The sequence below is a fragment of the Ailuropoda melanoleuca genome, chromosome 2, assembly GCF_002007445.2.
Source record: "Ailuropoda melanoleuca isolate Jingjing chromosome 2, ASM200744v2, whole genome shotgun sequence".
Taxonomy (NCBI): Eukaryota; Metazoa; Chordata; class Mammalia; order Carnivora; family Ursidae; genus Ailuropoda; species Ailuropoda melanoleuca.
In genome coordinates, this window is record NC_048219.1 from 192,924,565 (window position 1) to 192,942,954 (window position 18,390).

Below are 18,390 nucleotides of genomic sequence, written 5' to 3' on the forward strand. Positions count from 1 at the left end.
TCTCTGTTTTTATAAGACACAGTTTCATCCCAAACCAAAAACACTTGATTTACAAGATACATAAGTTCTCTATTCTACCTAGTTATTAATGTCCTTTTCTTCCATGCTCCAAAATTTACTCATTTTAGTTTTCTCAATGAATAGCAAAAGTTCAGCTCTGCCACCACGAATTCCAAGGAAAATAGATTTTAATACACACCATGCACTATTTAAGTATCGAAACTCAGAATCTTCCAACTCTGAAAATATAGTTGCAAATATGCTAGAGGCCTTTCCTGAAATTGGTAAGTGCCAGATTTCCAAACTGCCGTCTCCTCCTTACTCCCACTAGACCGCAGCATTTTTAGAGTGGATCTCACGATCCCCCAGTCTGCTCTCCCCAGATCGAACACCCTCAGCAACAGTCCGGAGCTGGTGGCTCTTCTCCGAATCCGCTCGGCTGCCTTGGAGCCAGTGCCCGACAGCCCACTCCAGGCAGTCTGGCCCACAGAGAGCTGGATGAGGCCACCGCCACTGCTCGGATACCCCTGACGCAATTCTACTGATGTGGTCGAAGACAGCACTAGCTTTCTGACAGCCACGTTAAAAAGCTTAGTGCTGGCTGGCGAAACCCCTTTGGCCGTTGCTGTGAACGCCTACTGCTAGTCTGCACCCACTCAGGCAGGTTGCTTTTCCTGTTTAAGATATTTTACCCTAGTTTTTATATTTTTAATGTCTTGATTTCTTTTGATAGTGGTTTGCCACTCAATCTACCTGCTCCTTTTTTCCCCTAGTTTTAAGCCAATGATAAAAATGTTGAACACATCCTGGCTACATAATCAACCAGCCACGCAGGTCCACAAGGAGGCCACGAGAACATCCACTTCCCTAACCCAATGCCCTGCTAACCCTGGCAGAGAGCAAATAAAGACACAGTTCTTCAGGGTCCAAGGTGAGACCTCAAAAGAGAACATGAGATTATCAAGTCCTCACAAACCGTGCCTGAGATAACCTATTACAAGTTTCTGCCTGAACTGACATGAAGCCTGGAAGTTTGCAGAATCCACATTCCTTCCTCTTAGCCGCCTCTGGTCTCTGTCACTAGGTGCTGGGTCTCCACAGCTACTTAACTTACAAGGGGTGACTTTCACGCGGCTCTCTCTGCACCTTGGAAATCACCTGACGGGCCAGGATACAATCCACTTAACGTCCTACGTGTTCACCGATTTCTCTAGGCTTCTGAGGCTCCATCCCTACTCGGTAATTGCCTTTTATGTGACCTTGTTTCATTCACTCTCACCGATAAGGCTGATTTCAAAGTAAGACAATCTCCCTACAAAACTTCAGCAGCCACACAGACACTGGCATTGATTAGTTGGCTTTTATCTTTTTTAATTCTCCTGATTGAAGACTTAAGACCTAAATGAGATCCTCCTTCTCCAGAAAAGAACCATTCAAACTCTAAAAGAAAGTTCAAATTACCTTTTTGTTTGCAGTTCAATGTTGGCTGCATCCATCTCATTCAGCAAATGACATGGAATCCCGTATCTTGGATTAGCTCGAGCTGTGAACAAAACGCTTCATTAACTTGGGCTGCCTACATGGACCCTGGCTGCTGGGAATCTGGAAAGAGCGCACTGGGAGCTAGGAAGCCTCGACTAACTATCTCTGTGAATGCTAACTTCCTGTGGATCTCAGTTTTCCCATCTGAAAAATGAAAACATTAGAGCAAATGGAAGATAAACAGTTCTTTATGCCATGCTAGAAGGATCCCATTTCTTTAGTTCTCTTTAAATATACTTTTTAAAAAGAACACCTACTATTTTCCTCCTGATAACAAATGTAGTAATTGCTGCTGTAAAAATTCTGGAAATTATTTTTACAATATAAAAGATATTTTTATAGCTATTACCTGTAATGCCATTCCTAAGAGATACTGCTAAAATTTGTTATCTGTACTTCTGGTCTTTCTTCTATACCTACACAATGCGTCTGTGTGCACACACATACGTACACGCAAGAGTGTGCACACACATGCACACCCTTATTTAAAGCGACTGGGATTACGTATAACCAATCTGTAACATGCTTTTTCATTTCGTATTTGTGTTTCTCCAGAATTGTAAATGATTGCATAGTTCATTCTATAAGTAGCATAATTAATCTAACCAATCTTTTTCTGTTAGATATTCAGGTGATTTCTACTCATTATTTTAAAATAATGGGAGTAATAAACATCTTTGAACATGAATATTTATACCCACCTCTGATTATTCCAAGACAAATTTGTAGAAGTAGAATTACTGGTTTAAGGGTTTTGTTTTATTTTTTAAAGATTTTATTTATTTATTTGATAGAGAGAGAGCAGAAAAGCACAAGCAGGGGGAGTGGCAGAGGGAAAGGGAAAAGTAGACTTCCCGCTGAGCAGGGAGCCCGATGTGGGGCTGGATCCCAAGACCCCGGGATCATGACCTGAGCCGAAGGCAGACGCTTAACCAACTGAGCCACACAGGCATCCCTGGTTTAAGGTTTTTAAATACATATAACCAAACTGGTTATAGGACTTTATATACCTACCAGCCGTAGAGGAAGTGCCAACTATTGAGAACAAGATTAACAGAAACATTTAACTTGGTAGGAAAAAAGTGGCATTTCATTGCTGTTTCAATTCCTTTTGATTATGATTTAGGTTGAAGTCTTTCTTTTTTTAAATAAAGATTTTTTTTTTGAGAGAGAGAACGAGCAAGCATGAGTGGGGGATGGGGGAAGAGGGGGAGAGAAAGAGGGACAGGCAGACTCCCCGCTGAGCAGGGAGCCTGATGCTAGGCTCAATCCCAGGACACTGAGATCATGACCTGAGCTGAGGCAGATGCTTAATCGACTGAGCCACCCAACTGCCCCTGATTCTTTTTGTTTTTTTCTAGTTTATTGGTTGTTCCTATTTCTTCTTTTATACATTGCTTATTTATATCCTTTTCCCAATTTTCTCTCGAGCACAATGGAATATATGTAAAAGCACTCTGCAGACGGGAAACAGATTTGTCATATATTTTGCTGTTTCCCACTAGGCTTGTCATTTGCCTTTTATATTGTTTAAGGTTTGTAATACTTTTCCTTAATTTTTCTTTCTTTGCTTTTAAGCTTAGGAAGGACTTCTCTACCTTAATATTGGAAAATATATTTTATACATTTAAAGGTTCCATTTTAACATAAACATTGAAGGAACTCAAATTTCATTCAAGTGATGATTATAGTCACTTGACTACACTGACTGCTAATTCAAGTGACTGGCAGCTAACTAACTTCCAGCTCAGTTTCTTGAGTAATTCACTTTCCTCCTGTTTATCTGAAAAGTCACTTTACCATGGATTAAAATCTTAAAAATACCTGGGTGGATTTCTGGGCTGGCTGTACTCCAGTGATGTCCCCCCCTCTCTGCATGAGCACGGCACTGTCTGAATGCGGGAGCTCTACAAATAGGTTTTTACTGATGGAGTCAATTCCCTTCAGCAGGCCCTTCTTCAGTTTTCGTTAATGTTTGCCTCTCTAGATGAATTTTAGAATCATTTTGCCAAGTTTCATCCCTTTATCTCCACAAAAAGTCCATCAAGATTTCTGCCAGACCTTTATTCAATTCCTAAGCTAACTAGAAAACTATCATTCAGTACATAGTAAAAACATACACATATTAAAATCTAATTCAGGGAAAAAGACAATACTCCATCTGAACACATTCTTTTTTTGTTAATACATATTTCCAGAACTGTAAATTCTGCTTCAGAATATTTTTATCAGAGCCATGACTGTATTTTTTTCCACTCAGAAAAATAAAGCCTAGAATTTCTGGTTAAACAGAATAATTATGTAATTGTTTTAGAACCAGAAAGTTAATTTCCTTTGACTCACATGCAAATTAGTAACTTCTTTCTTCTTATTCTTTGTAAAAATGCTTACTACTCCCATTTTCTAAGAACAGTGTCCTCATTTGTAACTAGAGAAATGCCTCTATCTAAGGAACTTTCCTGGTTAGGATTTTTTTTACTTTTGAGTAGACTTTGGGAAGTGACCAAAGGCTCACATACTGATTCACGTCAGTGGTCTCAATTAAAAAATTTATCATTGTGGGTCTCAGTGTTTAGCCTCCCTGGTATGAGTTGCCTTAGAAGGTTTAACAAAGAACGCTTTGAAAATATTTCAACTGCTCATAAAACACATTAATTACTTTGAAAGAAAAGAAAAAAGAGGGCAATAAAAGGGCACATATGAAAACAAGACCAAGGCCACTACAACTCAAAGGCAACATATACATGGCCAAATGACACAGCCAAGCCTAAGCACAGGGCAGTCGTATACAGGTTGGTCCACACAACAAGAAACCATTATGTCCAAGAAAACCCAGTTCTGAAACACTAACCATGGCCTCATATCATTAGAGGGGAAAAATAAAATAGAAATATATAGTTACAAAATGACAGACTGTTGGATTTCTTTTGGCATAATGTATTTCTATTAGCCTGAAAATATTTAAAAATGTTCCAAGAGTAAGCTTTCTTTTAAAAGGGTAAAAATTGAAATAGCATTCAATATTTATCTTCTAACATCATCAATTTGAACAAATAGGAACATTTCTCTTTCCATACCTTCTGGGGGTCTCTGCAACTGGGATTTCCGATAAAACAACATGTAGGCACTTTCTTTACCCTGAAACTGCCGTTCAATATCTTTTTCCTTGATTGGTTGGACTTTGGAATCATTTATATCAAACCAGTGGGAACAGGAGGGTCTATCATTTAATCCTGGGGATTCTGAAGTAAGTGTCTTGAAAATGTGTTGATCATTCCTTTGGAAATCAGACTCAGCCTGGAGAGAACCGTTCTTCAATAGACTAACTGTACTTTCATCCGAACTAAGTAGAAATATCTGGGAATGAAGCTGTAAGAACTATACAGAGACAAAAAACAAATACTAGGTCAATAAAAATTTTTTTAATTGGACACAATAAAAAAACTACATCTTCCTTTCTGTGACTAGATATTTGAACTTCACCTTTATTTTTGCCCTAGCCAGCTAGGAGGAAAAAAAAAATCCATTTGAGTCATGATAAAACATTTAATGAAAATCAGAGTGCGCTCTGTTAAACAGTCTAATAGTCACATCAAGGGAGAAAGCTGCCATGGCGAAGCTAAAAAATATGTTAATTATACGTCTGTGACACCATTTTAAAAAAGTACTAAAACAGATTAGGTAGAACTAACACTTCTGAGATGTTTAAAGCAATCTAAACAAACAAGGCACAAAGGCAATCACACAGTGAAGCACTACAGAAGAGAATTTTAAAACTAGCGACTCAGACAAACCCTGCTGGAATAAAGTCATAATTATAAGCCTACATTGTCATGTAACATTAACTAAACCGACTGTTGTCTGTCCAGGAAACTGACAGGTTAGCTCAGGAAATCAAAGCACAGAAAGCTTACGTCTTAATCCCAAAAACTATTTCTCCAAGTTCTAGCTAAAGGATTAGGAAGAAAAAAGCATTTTTCCTCACTGCCCATCCCCCCTTTCCATCTCTACTCTCCTCTCACTCCCTAATTGCTGTGTGGCCTTGTGTCTCCTCCTCTCAGCATGAACTTACTTTATACAGAGAATCGCTTGGGAGGCATATGCAACATCTGCTTAGCCCATTGATCAATATGGAAAGGTGACTTTCTCATTTTCCACTTGGACAGAAATAATGTGTAGCAGTGCCAATGCTATAATCAAAGTATTGTTTTATCACAAACAGAAGGAAATAGGTCTATGACCCAAAGACAATATTGTTAATACCATGTATAAAAGATGGTAATATAGTGTTGCAGTTCATTTGTTTAAGGTATAATCAAATAACAATAATCAGAGAATAGCCATTTTTTTCCTTTGAGAAGTGAGGATTAATTCTTTCCAGCCTCAAGCTTCAGCGGCGTCTGGTCCCAGTAATGGCAGAGAACTTTTACTGGACTAACTTTTCTGATAAGAAATGATAAACCCTAAGTGAAATAAGTCAAGCAGAGAAAGACAATTATCATATGGTTTCTCCCATCTATGGAACATAAGAACTAGGAAGATTGGTAGGAGAAGAAAGGGATAAAGGGGGGGGGTAATCTGAAGGGGGAATGAAGCGTGAGAGACTATGGACTCTGAGAAACAAACTGAGGGCTTCAGAGGGGAGGGGAGTGGGGGAATGGGATAGGCCGCTGATGGGTAGTAAGGAGGGCATGTATTGCATGGTGCACTGGGTGTTACATGCAACTAATGAATCTTTGAACTTTACATCAAAAACCAGGGATGTACTGTATGGTGACTAACATAATAAAAAATACTATAATTAAAAAAAAAAAGAAATGATAAACCCTAGACAAAACAATGAAAACAAGTGTTTGGAGAATAACCAGAAACAGGCTTAAGCAGAGGGGACATAATCCTTCAAGAGGGACGCAAACTAGGTGAGTTTTACATGAAGCCACTGGTTCCCACTTTATAGCGTGCAAGGTGGGACTGTTCAAGCAAAGCGCAGGAGTCTTACTGAGCTGAGGAAACAGAATCTGAAAATGCCGGAGAGGCTAGAAAGCGAAAGAGAAAGAGTTGCGTTAAGGAGCCCCGAATCTATACCAAATCCCCCTCAAATCCTTGGCTGACTCCTGATCGGTACATGGACAGCCCAAGACGCAAGAAACCCCACAGAAAGCAACAGCTAGTAGATTCACGATTTGAACAGAGATCTTGGCAGAGATTTCTGGGTAGAAACATGAACATGGAATTCTGACAGGACAGAGGCATATGACAAACATCTGAGGCCTTCTGTTGAAATCCCAGAAGGGCCTTAGGCCAGGGGCTGGTAAGCTTGTGAAGGACCAGAGAGTAACTAGTTGAGGCTTTGTGAGCTTAAGAGGCAAACTTGAGGACACTATGTAGGTACTTATAAAACTAAAAATAACTATTTAAAAATGTACAGATAGCTCTTAACTCAGGACTGTACAAAAACAGGCAGCAGGCCATATTCTGCCCCCAGGCCACCGTTGGCTAACCTCTGCCTTAAGAGGAAGAACCGCACATCTTCCCCAGGACTAAGAGCAAAACTGCAACAGATCCACCATACAAAGCCCAGAATGAAGCTTCCATAGGACCAAGGAGATTCAACAGCCTCTTGGAGCATAATGCAAAACTCTAATTTCAAGAACAATGATATAATCCACAACGTACGGTAGGCAATATAAGATTAAATGACACACAAACAGGACAGTGTGATTCATAATCAAGAGAGGATACAGTCAATTTGTAAGGGAAATAATCCAGATATTATGATAGTGAACAGCTGTTAAAATATTTCATTTATATGACTTAATAAAACCAATTATAGCTTCAAAAATTAATTTATAGGAAAGGATGAACAGAGTGGGTTCAGATATGGAATTTCAGCACAGAAATGGATACTCTCAATTAGAGCTAAGTGGAAATTCTAAAGCTGGAAACTATAATATCTGAACAAAAAGTTCACTAGCTGGGCTTAGTGGAAGATAGATGGATATAGCAAAAGAAAGAACCAATGAACTTGAAGATGGAGGAATGTAAATTATCCAAGTTGAAGGAGAGGTAAAAATTAGAAAAAGAAGAAAACCTCAGTTATTTAAGATCTGTGAGGGAATCTTAAATAGTCTAATTTATATGTAACTGTAGTCCTAAAAGGAGAAGAAAGAAATAATGGGGCAGACAACCAAGTTGAAAATACAGTGGACAAAACTGAAGAAAGACCTCAAGCTATGGATATAAAAAACTTAGCAAATACAAAGCAAATAAGCACAAAGAGCACACACTGAGACACATCACTGTGAAGCCGCTAAACAACACAGAAAAAAGAAAAAATCTTAAAAGCAGGTGGAGAAAAAGACACATTATGCTCAAGTGACACTAGACTTCTGAGCCAAAAAAAATGAGATGCCAAAACATAATGGAATGACATCTTTAAGGTTCTGAAAGGAAAAAATAAAAACTATTAAACTAGAATTTTATATCCAGCAAAAATATCCTTTAAAAAAACTGAAGGCAAAATAAAGATTTCAATCAAACAAGAGCTGAGAATATTTTTACCAAGGGGGTACGTGGGACCCCCCACGTCCTCTAAAGACTTGATTCTGTGAGGTCGCAGGGAAAGGATACTAGATGCACAGCTGAATGTGCGAAAAGCAGCAACAAACACCACAATGGATAAATATGAAACACTAGTTTTTCATTAATTTCTTTAAAAGTTGCCTAAGTGCTTAAAGCAAAAAATAATATTAATAAAAATAAGTAACGTACAGTAGAATTTACAAGTAAAAGGCAACAGCAGATAAGATGGAAATGGGGAAACACAGTTTTACCACTGCAAGCATCTTACACAGTTCAGGAAATGGTATACTATAATCTGTAGTTGGTAATATTGATTTATGTACAGTATAATCCCTAGGATAAAAATATTAAAGAAATATAGCAATATATTAGCCAACAAAGTAAAGATGAAAGACTAAAAATCACTTGCTTAACCTAAAGGGTGAGGAAGAATGAAGGAGCAAAACACAGAGGAGGCAAATAAAAAACAAACACCTCGATGGTAAATTCAAACTCAACCATATTAATTACTACTTTAAAACCAAATGGACTAAACATTCTAATTAAAAGAAACTATCAAACTACCATCTGATAGAAAACAGATGAACAAATAGAGTAGAATCAACAAATACAAAGCTGCTTTTTTGAACAGTTTAATAGATGTGCTAAACCCCTAGGCAAGACAGATGAAAAGGAAAGCTAAAACACACAAATGATCAATATCAGAAATGAAACAGGGAGCATAACACCTGCTCCTATGGACTTCATAAGGATATTATGGTGATATTTCAAACAACTTTATGCTAACAAATTTTACTTTATTTTTTAAAAAAGATTTTTACTTGAGAGGGAGAAAGAGAGAGAGAGAGAGTGTGAACATGAGCCAGGGGAGGGGCAGAGAAGCAGATCCCCGCTGAGCAGGGAGTCGGACTCGATCCTAGGGATCATGAACTGAGCCAAAGGCAGATGCTTAACCAACTGAGCCACCCAGGCACCCGAGCAAATTTTACTTTATTTATTTATTTGTTTGGGGTTTTTTAAAAGATTTTATTTATTTACTTGCCAGAGATAGAGAAAGCCAGCGAGAGAGGGAACACAAGCAGGGGGAGTGGGAGAGGAAGAAGCAGGCTTCCAGCGGAGGAGCCCGATGTGGGGCTCGATCCCAGAACGCCGGGATCACGCCCTGAGCCAAAGGCAGACACTTAACGATTGAGCCACCCAGGCGCCCCAAATTTTACTTTAAATAAAAGAACAAATTACTTAAAAACCACAATTGTCTAAAATAAATAAGAACCAACTTCATACTGTTTGCAAGAGACACACTTGTATAAAAAACTTGCAGGGTTACACTAATACCAGAGAAGGTAAATTTTAAGGCAAGGGATACTAGCAGAGATGAAGAAAGGGCATTGTACATCAGGAAGCCATAAAAATCCAACATGTGTATGCATCTAATAATATAACTTCAGGGTACATGAAGTAAAATTGTCCAAAGTAAAAGGGGGAAGGGGCAAATCCACAATTACGGTTGGAGATTTAAACCACTCTCTTAGTAACTGATAAAACCAAAAGACAGAAAAATTAGTAAGGACAGCAAAGAAACACAAATGTTATTAGCCAATCTGACATAGTTGATATTCACAAAACAATATACCCAACAACTGCAGAAAATAACTTTTTTTGTGAATACAGAATTTTCAGCAACTCAGACCATATTCTTGAAGTGTGAAACAAATCTCAAATTCAAAAGAACTAAAATCATGGAGAGCATGTTCTCAAGAGTACAGTGGAATTAACTAGAAATCAACTTATAGAAAAAACAAAAAGATAAAAAGAAATCCCCAAATATTTGGAAACTAAGCAACACAGTTGCCAAAGAAATCATGAGGGAAATTACAAAATATTTTGAAAGGAATGATAATGAAAACATGTCAGATTTGTCTGCAGCTAAATTAGTCCTTAGAAGGAAATTTATAGCTTTAAAAGCTTGTATTAAAAGGAAGGTTTAAAAACAATTGAGATACCAAGCTAGAAAAAAGTTAATCTAATTAGATCCCAGAAGAAAAAGGAAGGAAAAAATTAAACACAAGAGCAGAAATCAACGAGATAGAAAACAGATGAGCAATAGACAAAATCAACAGAGGCAAACATTGGTTTTTTAAAAAGTTTAATAAACTTGATAAATCCGAAGAAAGACTGATGGGAAAAAAGTGAGAAAATACAAATTACTAATATTAGGAATGAAAAAGAGAAAATCACTTCAGGTATTATAGACACTACAGAGAATATGGGATACCGTGAATAACTTCATGCCAATAAATTTGACATCACAAAGAACAAATCCCTTAAAAAACACAGCTTTCCAAAATAATGCAAGAACAGAACATCTAAATAACACTACAATCAAAGAAATTTAAACTATAATTAAAAAACCTTATTCCAAAAAAAAAAAAATCAGGTCTCAATAGAACAGAAAGCCCAGAAGTAAACCTACAATTGCACGGTCAACTAATCTTCAACAAAGGAGGCTAGAATATGCAATGGGAAAAAGACGGTCTCTTCAACAAATGGTGCTGGGAAAACTGGACAGCGACATGCAAAAGAAGGAAACCGTACCGCTTTCTTACACCATACACAAAAATAAACTCAGAATGGATTAAGGATCTAAATGGGAGACCTGAAGTCATAAAAATCCTAGAAGAGAGCACAGGCAATAATTTCTTTGACATCGGCCATAGCAACATCCTTCTAGATCTGTCTCCTGAGGGAAGAGAAACAAGCAAAAATAAACTATTGGGACGACATCAAAATAAAAAGCTTTTGCACAGTAAAAGAACCAACAAAACTAAAAGACAACCTACTGAATGGGAGAAGATATTTGCAAATGACATATCCAATAAAGGTTTGGTATCCAAAATATACAAAGAACTATACAATGCAACACCAAAAAAAATCAAATAATCCAATTATAAAATGGGCAGAAGACATGAACAGACATTTCCCCAAAGAAAACACCCAGATGGCCAACAGGCACATGAAAAGATGCTCAACATCACTCATCACTGGGGAAATGCAAATCAAAACCACAATGACGTATCACCTCACGCCTGTCAGAATGGCTAAAATAAAAACCACAAGAAACAACAGGTGTTGGTGAGGATGTGGGGGAAAAGGCACCCTGGTACACTGTTGGTGGGAATGCACACTGGTGCAGCCACTGTGGAGAACAGTATGGAGAGTTCTTGAAAAGTTAAAAACAGAACTACCCTACGATCCAGTAATCACACTACTGTATTTACCCAAAGAACACAAAAACACTAATTGGAAGGAAATCGGAAAACACACGCACCCCTGTGTCTACTGCAACATTATTTACGAGAGCCGAACTATGGAAGCAGCCCAAGTGTCCATCGACAGATAAATGGATAAAGATGAGGTATTTACATACAATGGACATTATTCAGCCATATAAAAAAAATGAAATCTTGCCATTTGCAACAACATGAATGGAGCTGGTGTGTATTATGGTAATAGAGATAAGTCAGAGAAAGACAAATACCATGATTTCACTCATTATGCGGAATTTAAGAAACAAAACAAATGAACAAAGGGAAAAAAAAGAGAGACAAACCAAGAAACAGACTCTTAACTAGAGAGAACAAACTAATGGTTACCAGAGGGGAGGTGGGGAGTGGGATGGGTGAAACAGGTAAAGAGGATTAAGAGGACACTTATCATGATGCTCATGGAGTAATGTGTGCGACTGCTGAGTGCCTATACTGTACAACTGAAACTAATATGATAACACTGTATGTTAACTACACTGGAATTAAAATAAAATAAAAAAATTTTCAGGTCTCAGTAACTTCACCAAACATTTAAGGAAAAAAATCAGTCTTAGACAATTCTTCCCAAGAATATAAAGGAGTGTTTCCCAACTTCTGAGTCCTATATAACCCTAACACTAAAATCTGACAAAGACATTACAGAAAAAATAAACCGAAGACTACTATCTCTCGTAAATGTCGGCACAAAAATCCTAAATATGAGCCAATGACTGTAGCAATACTTAAAAATTTCATGACCAAGTAGGATTTATCTCAGATATCTAAGATTTGCTCAACATTAAAAAGGTCAGTCAGTGGAATTCACCACATGAACAGAATAAAGGGTACAAAAAAACCCCAGCATTTGATAAAAACCTCTGTTCAAGATGAAACTATCAGTCAACAATGAAGAAAAGCTAACTCCCTCAAACTTATAAACGGTATTTGTAATTTCAAAAAACCCACACAGCTAATATCACACTTAAGAGTAAAATACTGAAACAGCAACCCAATCATTTTAAATGAAAACCTTAAAACCTATGCTACGGACTCAGAGTCACTCAGCCAACATTCACTTCTGCAGTGGGGTCTAAGGAAAAGATGCACTTACGGAAGGTGTGTAAGCTCCTTGCTTCCGTAAGAAATAGCTCCAAAATATTTACTAAGTGTTGCTGTGTTTGTTTTCAGTCAAGCTGTTTGACTTGTGTTCAGTTTTTGTATCTAGTCTCACAGCCTAGGAAACCCGATCACCAGGTTTAACAGGATTATGTGTAAAAGAAAGATCAAGGCAGAATTGCGGTAACACCTTAAAACACTTCTATAAGTAAAATGATGACCTTTAGGGTATGGATTTCATGACATTTCCTGCTGTTGTATTATAAGCCTTTCCCCTCTTTTCCTGCTTACTTCTTGATTCTACGATAAATTACTTAATAACACTTAATAAGTAACTTAACTGAACTTTAACCATTAAATAAAAATACTGATTTTATTTTCACCTAAATTTTCGTTGCAAAGGGATCATAATAAAATTTCCTGGCATGGGACCTCCTGTACAGATGTCATGTATTACCTTTCGCAGTGGTCCACACTGTTTTCTGTACTTCTTGTTCCACGACGTTCCTATCTTTTTCAAGAGTTTCTGGCCCAGCTGATCAACAGGAATTACATTATTCTCCTCCTTTTGAAAGAAACAATCATTTAAGAAAATGTAATGAGATTTAACTGTAACATTTATGAGTTCAAAGCGACCAAGAGAATTATATCTAATTAAAAGTGCCTAAGACAGCAAACATGTAAGTGGATTAACCATAACTATTTCAAAATAAACATTTTTTTAAAAAGCAGATTAAGCCTCAGTTTAGAAAACTTGAATTATGCTTTCCTGTACCAAAGTTTAAACATTTATTTATTTACTTTTAAAGATTTACTTGAGAAAGAGCGCACACGCGAGCGTATGCGCACGTGTGCCCACACGAGTGTGGGGGGGGAGGGAGAGAGAGAATCCCAAGCACGCTCCCTGCTGAGTGTGGAGCCCAACTCAGGGCTCAATCTCACGACCCTGAGATCCTGACCTGCGCCGAAATGAAGAGCTGGACGCTCAACGACTGAGCCACCCAGGTGCCCCAAGTTTAAACATTTAAAGAGCAATATCCACAGAGTATTCTGAGATTGGGTATTTTGTGGGATTTTACAAGAAACACTTAGGTGCAAAAAAGGCTTATCAATATCTCTTCTGAATGTTTCCAAATATAAACAAATTCTAAAAGGGGGAAGAAGTGACTGTGTTGGGCTGAAATGTGTCCATCCCCCACCCCCTGCTAATTCATATGCTGACTCCTCAACCCTCAAGATTTCAACTCTGACTTTTTTTGGAAAGGGCCTTAAAGAAGTGATGATGTGAAAAATGAGGTCATTAGGGTGCATCCTTGTCCAATCCGACTGGTGTCCTTATTACGAAGAAGAAATGTGGACACATAGAGACCCGAAGGATGCACGAGTGCAGAGGAAAGGCCATGTGAGCACACAGTGCGAAGGTGGCCACCTGCCAGCCACGGAGAGGCCGCAGGAGAAAACAAATCCGCTGGTACCTGGATCTTGGACTACCAGTCTCCACGACTGTGAGAAAATAAATTTCTGGTGTTTAAGCCACCCAGTCTGTGGTCCTCTGTTATAGAAGCCCCAGCAGACTGACAGAGTGGCCAAAGACCAAGGTGGTTAAAGGACTCAGCCTAGGTCTGTGGTAAAGAGTTAAGAAAAAGTCTTCATAAGAATGATAAATACACGCAAGGAGACCTACCACCCTTACAACACAACGTTTGTGCTAAGCAAATGTTAAAAAGTCATACACTTGAGGTATTATCAGTATATCAGTATCAGGAATGAAAAAGGGGGCATAACCTCAGGAACTACAGAGAGTAGAAGGATAACACTGGGAGAGAGCAAATTCCACAACAATATGTATGGTAAATCCCAATTCTATTTAAAAGGACAGTAATCCCAAAAACTCCATAACCGAATCCCAACATATGCATATAAACAAGGAGAAGACAGAATGCAAAGAATATACATCAAAGTGTTAACAACAACTGGGTACTTGGTTTATTTATACTTTTACATATTTTATACTTTTTATATATTTCCTAGTTTTTTTCTCTCTCAAGTTCTCTACCACAAATATGAACTTTTTTATAACCAGAGAGTCTCCAATAAACAAATTGTGAAAACAGACACAGAGAATGTCCCAAAGGAAAAGGCTATGAATAGTACCGATATCAGTTCTAGCAACGAACTCTTACACATTTGCACGCATGTCTGAAATACACACGCAAATATAAACTCTCTACCTGTAGTAAGATCGCTTTCAGAATTATCAGTGGATCATCGTCAATCTCTTCTTCATTCTGGAGATCTTTTAAAGTCACATCTGGTTTGCTTTTTTCCTCCTAGAATGAAAAACAATAATAATTTATCCCTTAAAAGGTAAAATTACAAAACAGAAATGTTTGTGTGGTGGAAGTTTCAAGATGGAGAAATGATGATAAAAACATCGTAATAACTTAGGTATACTTTGGAATCCAGCAGACCTGACTTTGATTTCCAGCTCTGGTTGACTAATCCTGGACACGTTATTTAACCTCTATGGCATTATCTGTGAACAGGACCGTGAGATAAACTTCCAGCACAACACCCACACGGTAGGTCCCGACGGGTTCCTGGAAAGCACCACTTCGGCTGCACTCTATGAATCCTGACATGTTGTGTGTCGCTGGTGAGTGCAGCTTAGCACTCACCTCTATTCCCTGATCATCCAACTTTGCACCCCGCTCTATGAAGTTATTCAAGAACATGTCAAAATAAGGTATTTTTATTTTTTAATTTTTTTATACATGCTATCTTGCAAAAGTATTTTCACTTGACTTAAAACCATAAATACAAATAGACCAAATAACAAGAGACAAAAATATAAAGAAACAGCAAAAGAAAATGGTAGACCTAATACAATGATCCCACTGAAAGATTACTAAAATGCTGGATAAGTAAACACAACAAAACAAACAAAGGCATCTTTTTAAAACACACACTGAATTAGCAAGAGAGTATCAGGGAAATCCTCAGAGAACAAGCAAAACGGGAACCCAGGTAGGAAATCCAGAGTTGAGGCCTCCAGCTGTCCCACTTTGCTGACATAGCATCCACTCTGATGCTCATACAGGACGAGACCTGGGAGACAAAGCCTAAGGACCCCCCAAGGCATGGAGCTGAATGACTGGTTTTCCAAACAACCAGTTCTCCGGTCCTCTGCCACCACCTACGTGTCACAATTCAGTTCAGTTCTGATACTAACTTCACGCAGTCCCGCAAGACTTGCCCACTTCAGACAATAGCCACAAATGGGGTCCCAGGCCACCTGCACTTCTGCCTGGCTGATTACAAATTCTAGGGTTCCTACAATCTCCACTTCAGGTTTGATAATTTCCTGGAATGGCTCACTGAACTAAGGACCTTGTACACAGGACTACAGTTTAGTACAGAGGATACAAATGAACAGGCAGAGGGAGAGGTACATAGGGCGAGGTCAGGAAGGGCCCCGAGGGCAGGAGCCTCTGTCCCCATGGAATCAGGGTGGCTACCCTCCCTGCATGTGGATGTGTTCACCACCCAGAATCTTCCTTAGTCTCCTGGTTTTAGAGTTTTTGTTTTTGTTTTAAAGATTTTATTTATTTATTTGAGAGAGAGAGAGAGAGAAAGAACACGAGCGGGGGTAGGGGCAAAGGGAGAGGGAGAAGCAGACTCCCCACTGAGCAGGGAGGCCAACATGGGGCTCAATCCCAGGACCCTGAGATCATGACCTGAGCTGAAGGCAGACGCTTAACTGACTGAGCCCCCCAGGCGCTCCTTGCTTCAGAGTTTTAATCAAAGTTTCAACATGTAGGCATGACTGACGGACTGAACTCCATCACCAGTCCCTCTTCCCTCCACAGGTCAGGAGCTGGGGCTAAAAACACCAATACTCTGTTCATGTGATTGTCTCCTCTGGTGACCAGCCCTCACTCTGAAGATATCTAGGCCCCACCAAAAGTCATCCCATTAGCATGAACTCAGGTTGTTCATAACGAACAATAAAAGACACGCCTAACACTCATCGATTTCAAGGACCTCTATTCCAGCAATCTGGGATAAACACCAAGTATATGCTCTTTCTTTCTTTTAAGATTTATTTATTTGAGAGAGAGAGAGATTCAGAGAGAGTACACACGAGCGGGGTTAGAGAGGGGCAGAGGGAGACGGGGAGAGAATCTAAGCGGACTCCCGCTGAGCACAGAGCCTGACGCAGGGCTCAATCTCACGACCCATGATATCATGACCTGAGCTGAAATCATGAGTCGGACACTTAACTGACTTAACCACCCCAGGTGCCCCAAGTATATACTTTTTAATTATACCACAAAGATAAACTTCAGCAGACAGCTAGAAAGAAAGAGTTACCTACCCTCTCAGTGCAAACACAACCTAGGAAAAAATCCACCCTACAATAACGGACAATGAGGAACTGGCTTGCATTGACCTTGATACTAGATGAAGGTAGAAAAACATCTCTAATAATCTGTAATCACAAGTAGGTCCCCATAGGGGTTTGTGGTCCAAGTTCACACTAGCTGTATGGCTCTAAAACCATTAAATCAAGATCTGATTGTAAAGTTAAGGGTTGGAAGTGACCCCAGGCATGAGGTAGAGACAAAGACTTTTTTCAGAGGAAGGCATTTTCAACTCAGCCCTCAAATTACTCCAATAAATCACATTCTTAAAAAACGAACCACCCGAGGCTACAGTCTAAAATAACGAAATCACAAGGAAGTAGAATCAGCAGATATCCAAATCAGATCTACGAAGTCTTCAGATACTGCGATTATCAGACCAATAAAATAGCATGTTTAATATGTTTAAAGACGTGATTAAGGAAAAAGAGATTTAAAAATGGTAGAAGGGGAGAGGCAGGCCAGAACTGCCCCCTATTTGACACGCTGGTGCAGGTCACAAACAGGCTAGGCCCAGTCCTCCTCCGCTTTGCCAGCGTCCAACCCTGGCCTTGCTGGGACAGTAGGAACTAGTTCCAGGCTGCCTACTGGGAGCTGTTGTGAAGTCTTCTCTGACCCACTTCCTCAGATGTGCAAGATAATGTCAATCAACCGTCATCGAAGCGAAAGATCTCCAGAGAGGCAGAAAGCAAAGATGAGGCTCCTTTCCACAGCCAGATCTAGTCAGATTTTGAATAGTTAACGGCCTCCATACTAGAAGAAAGGGATCATCTTCTAGACAGAGAGATGGAATTGTTGCCTTCATATTTTATTATTATTATTTTTTTTTAAATAAATGCTACCCCGAACAAGGGGCTTAAACTTATGACCCCAAGATCAAGAGTCACACATTCTACCGATTAAGCCAGCCCGGAGCTCCTGAAATGGGGCCTTAAAACCAGGGAAAACTGTGTCTAATCCGTCATAGAAGTTATTTCTTTGCAGCCTGTACCGATAAAGAACTCCATGAATGCAGGGAACAGCTCCTTGAACGGGAAGGAGAGATTGCCAAACTATAAGGAGAAAGAACAATACCAGGGTATGATTAGGGTATATGGAATCCTATGTCTCTGGGCACAAGAAATCTCTTAGAATAATGGTAATAAAAAGACAAGCAGGGTCCAGCAGGTGTATGTACTAAAGCTGAACTTCTTAAAGCACTACTCATTATTTGAATAGCACAGAGCTCTGGATGAAAAAGTAGTGGTTCTGGGAGAACAGAATAAGGAAAAAAATTTAACAAATGGGATGCTTCACACAAGGCATGGATAAGGAAACAGACTAAGCACTAATGGAAAGCGATCTTCTGATTGTTCTTTACGCCTGGAGGAAGACCTCACTAACGTCACAGAGCTTCAGGAATAGAGAGGCAGTGCAGGGAG

General features: G+C 39.0%; 1 protein-coding gene across 15 annotated transcripts in view; it reads right to left on the reverse strand.

The window, feature by feature from the left end:
• Positions 1 to 18,390, reverse strand: part of USP40 (ubiquitin specific peptidase 40) — a 76,663-nt gene that overhangs the window by 40,398 nt on the left and 17,875 nt on the right. For all 15 annotated transcript variants that reach the window (XR_004623681.1, XR_004623680.1, XR_004623682.1 and 12 more), the window contains 4 exons: positions 14,777 to 14,875; positions 13,003 to 13,110; positions 4,620 to 4,920; positions 1,462 to 1,543 (listed from right to left, as the gene is read on the reverse strand). Coding sequence is in view for 12 of the 15 variants with exons in the window: in XM_034655430.1 (XP_034511321.1) it covers positions 1,462 to 1,543; positions 4,620 to 4,920; positions 13,003 to 13,110; positions 14,777 to 14,875 (590 nt within the window). In the remaining 3 variants the exon portion in view is untranslated. The remainder of the gene's footprint in view (positions 1 to 1,461; positions 1,544 to 4,619; positions 4,921 to 13,002; positions 13,111 to 14,776; positions 14,876 to 18,390) is intronic.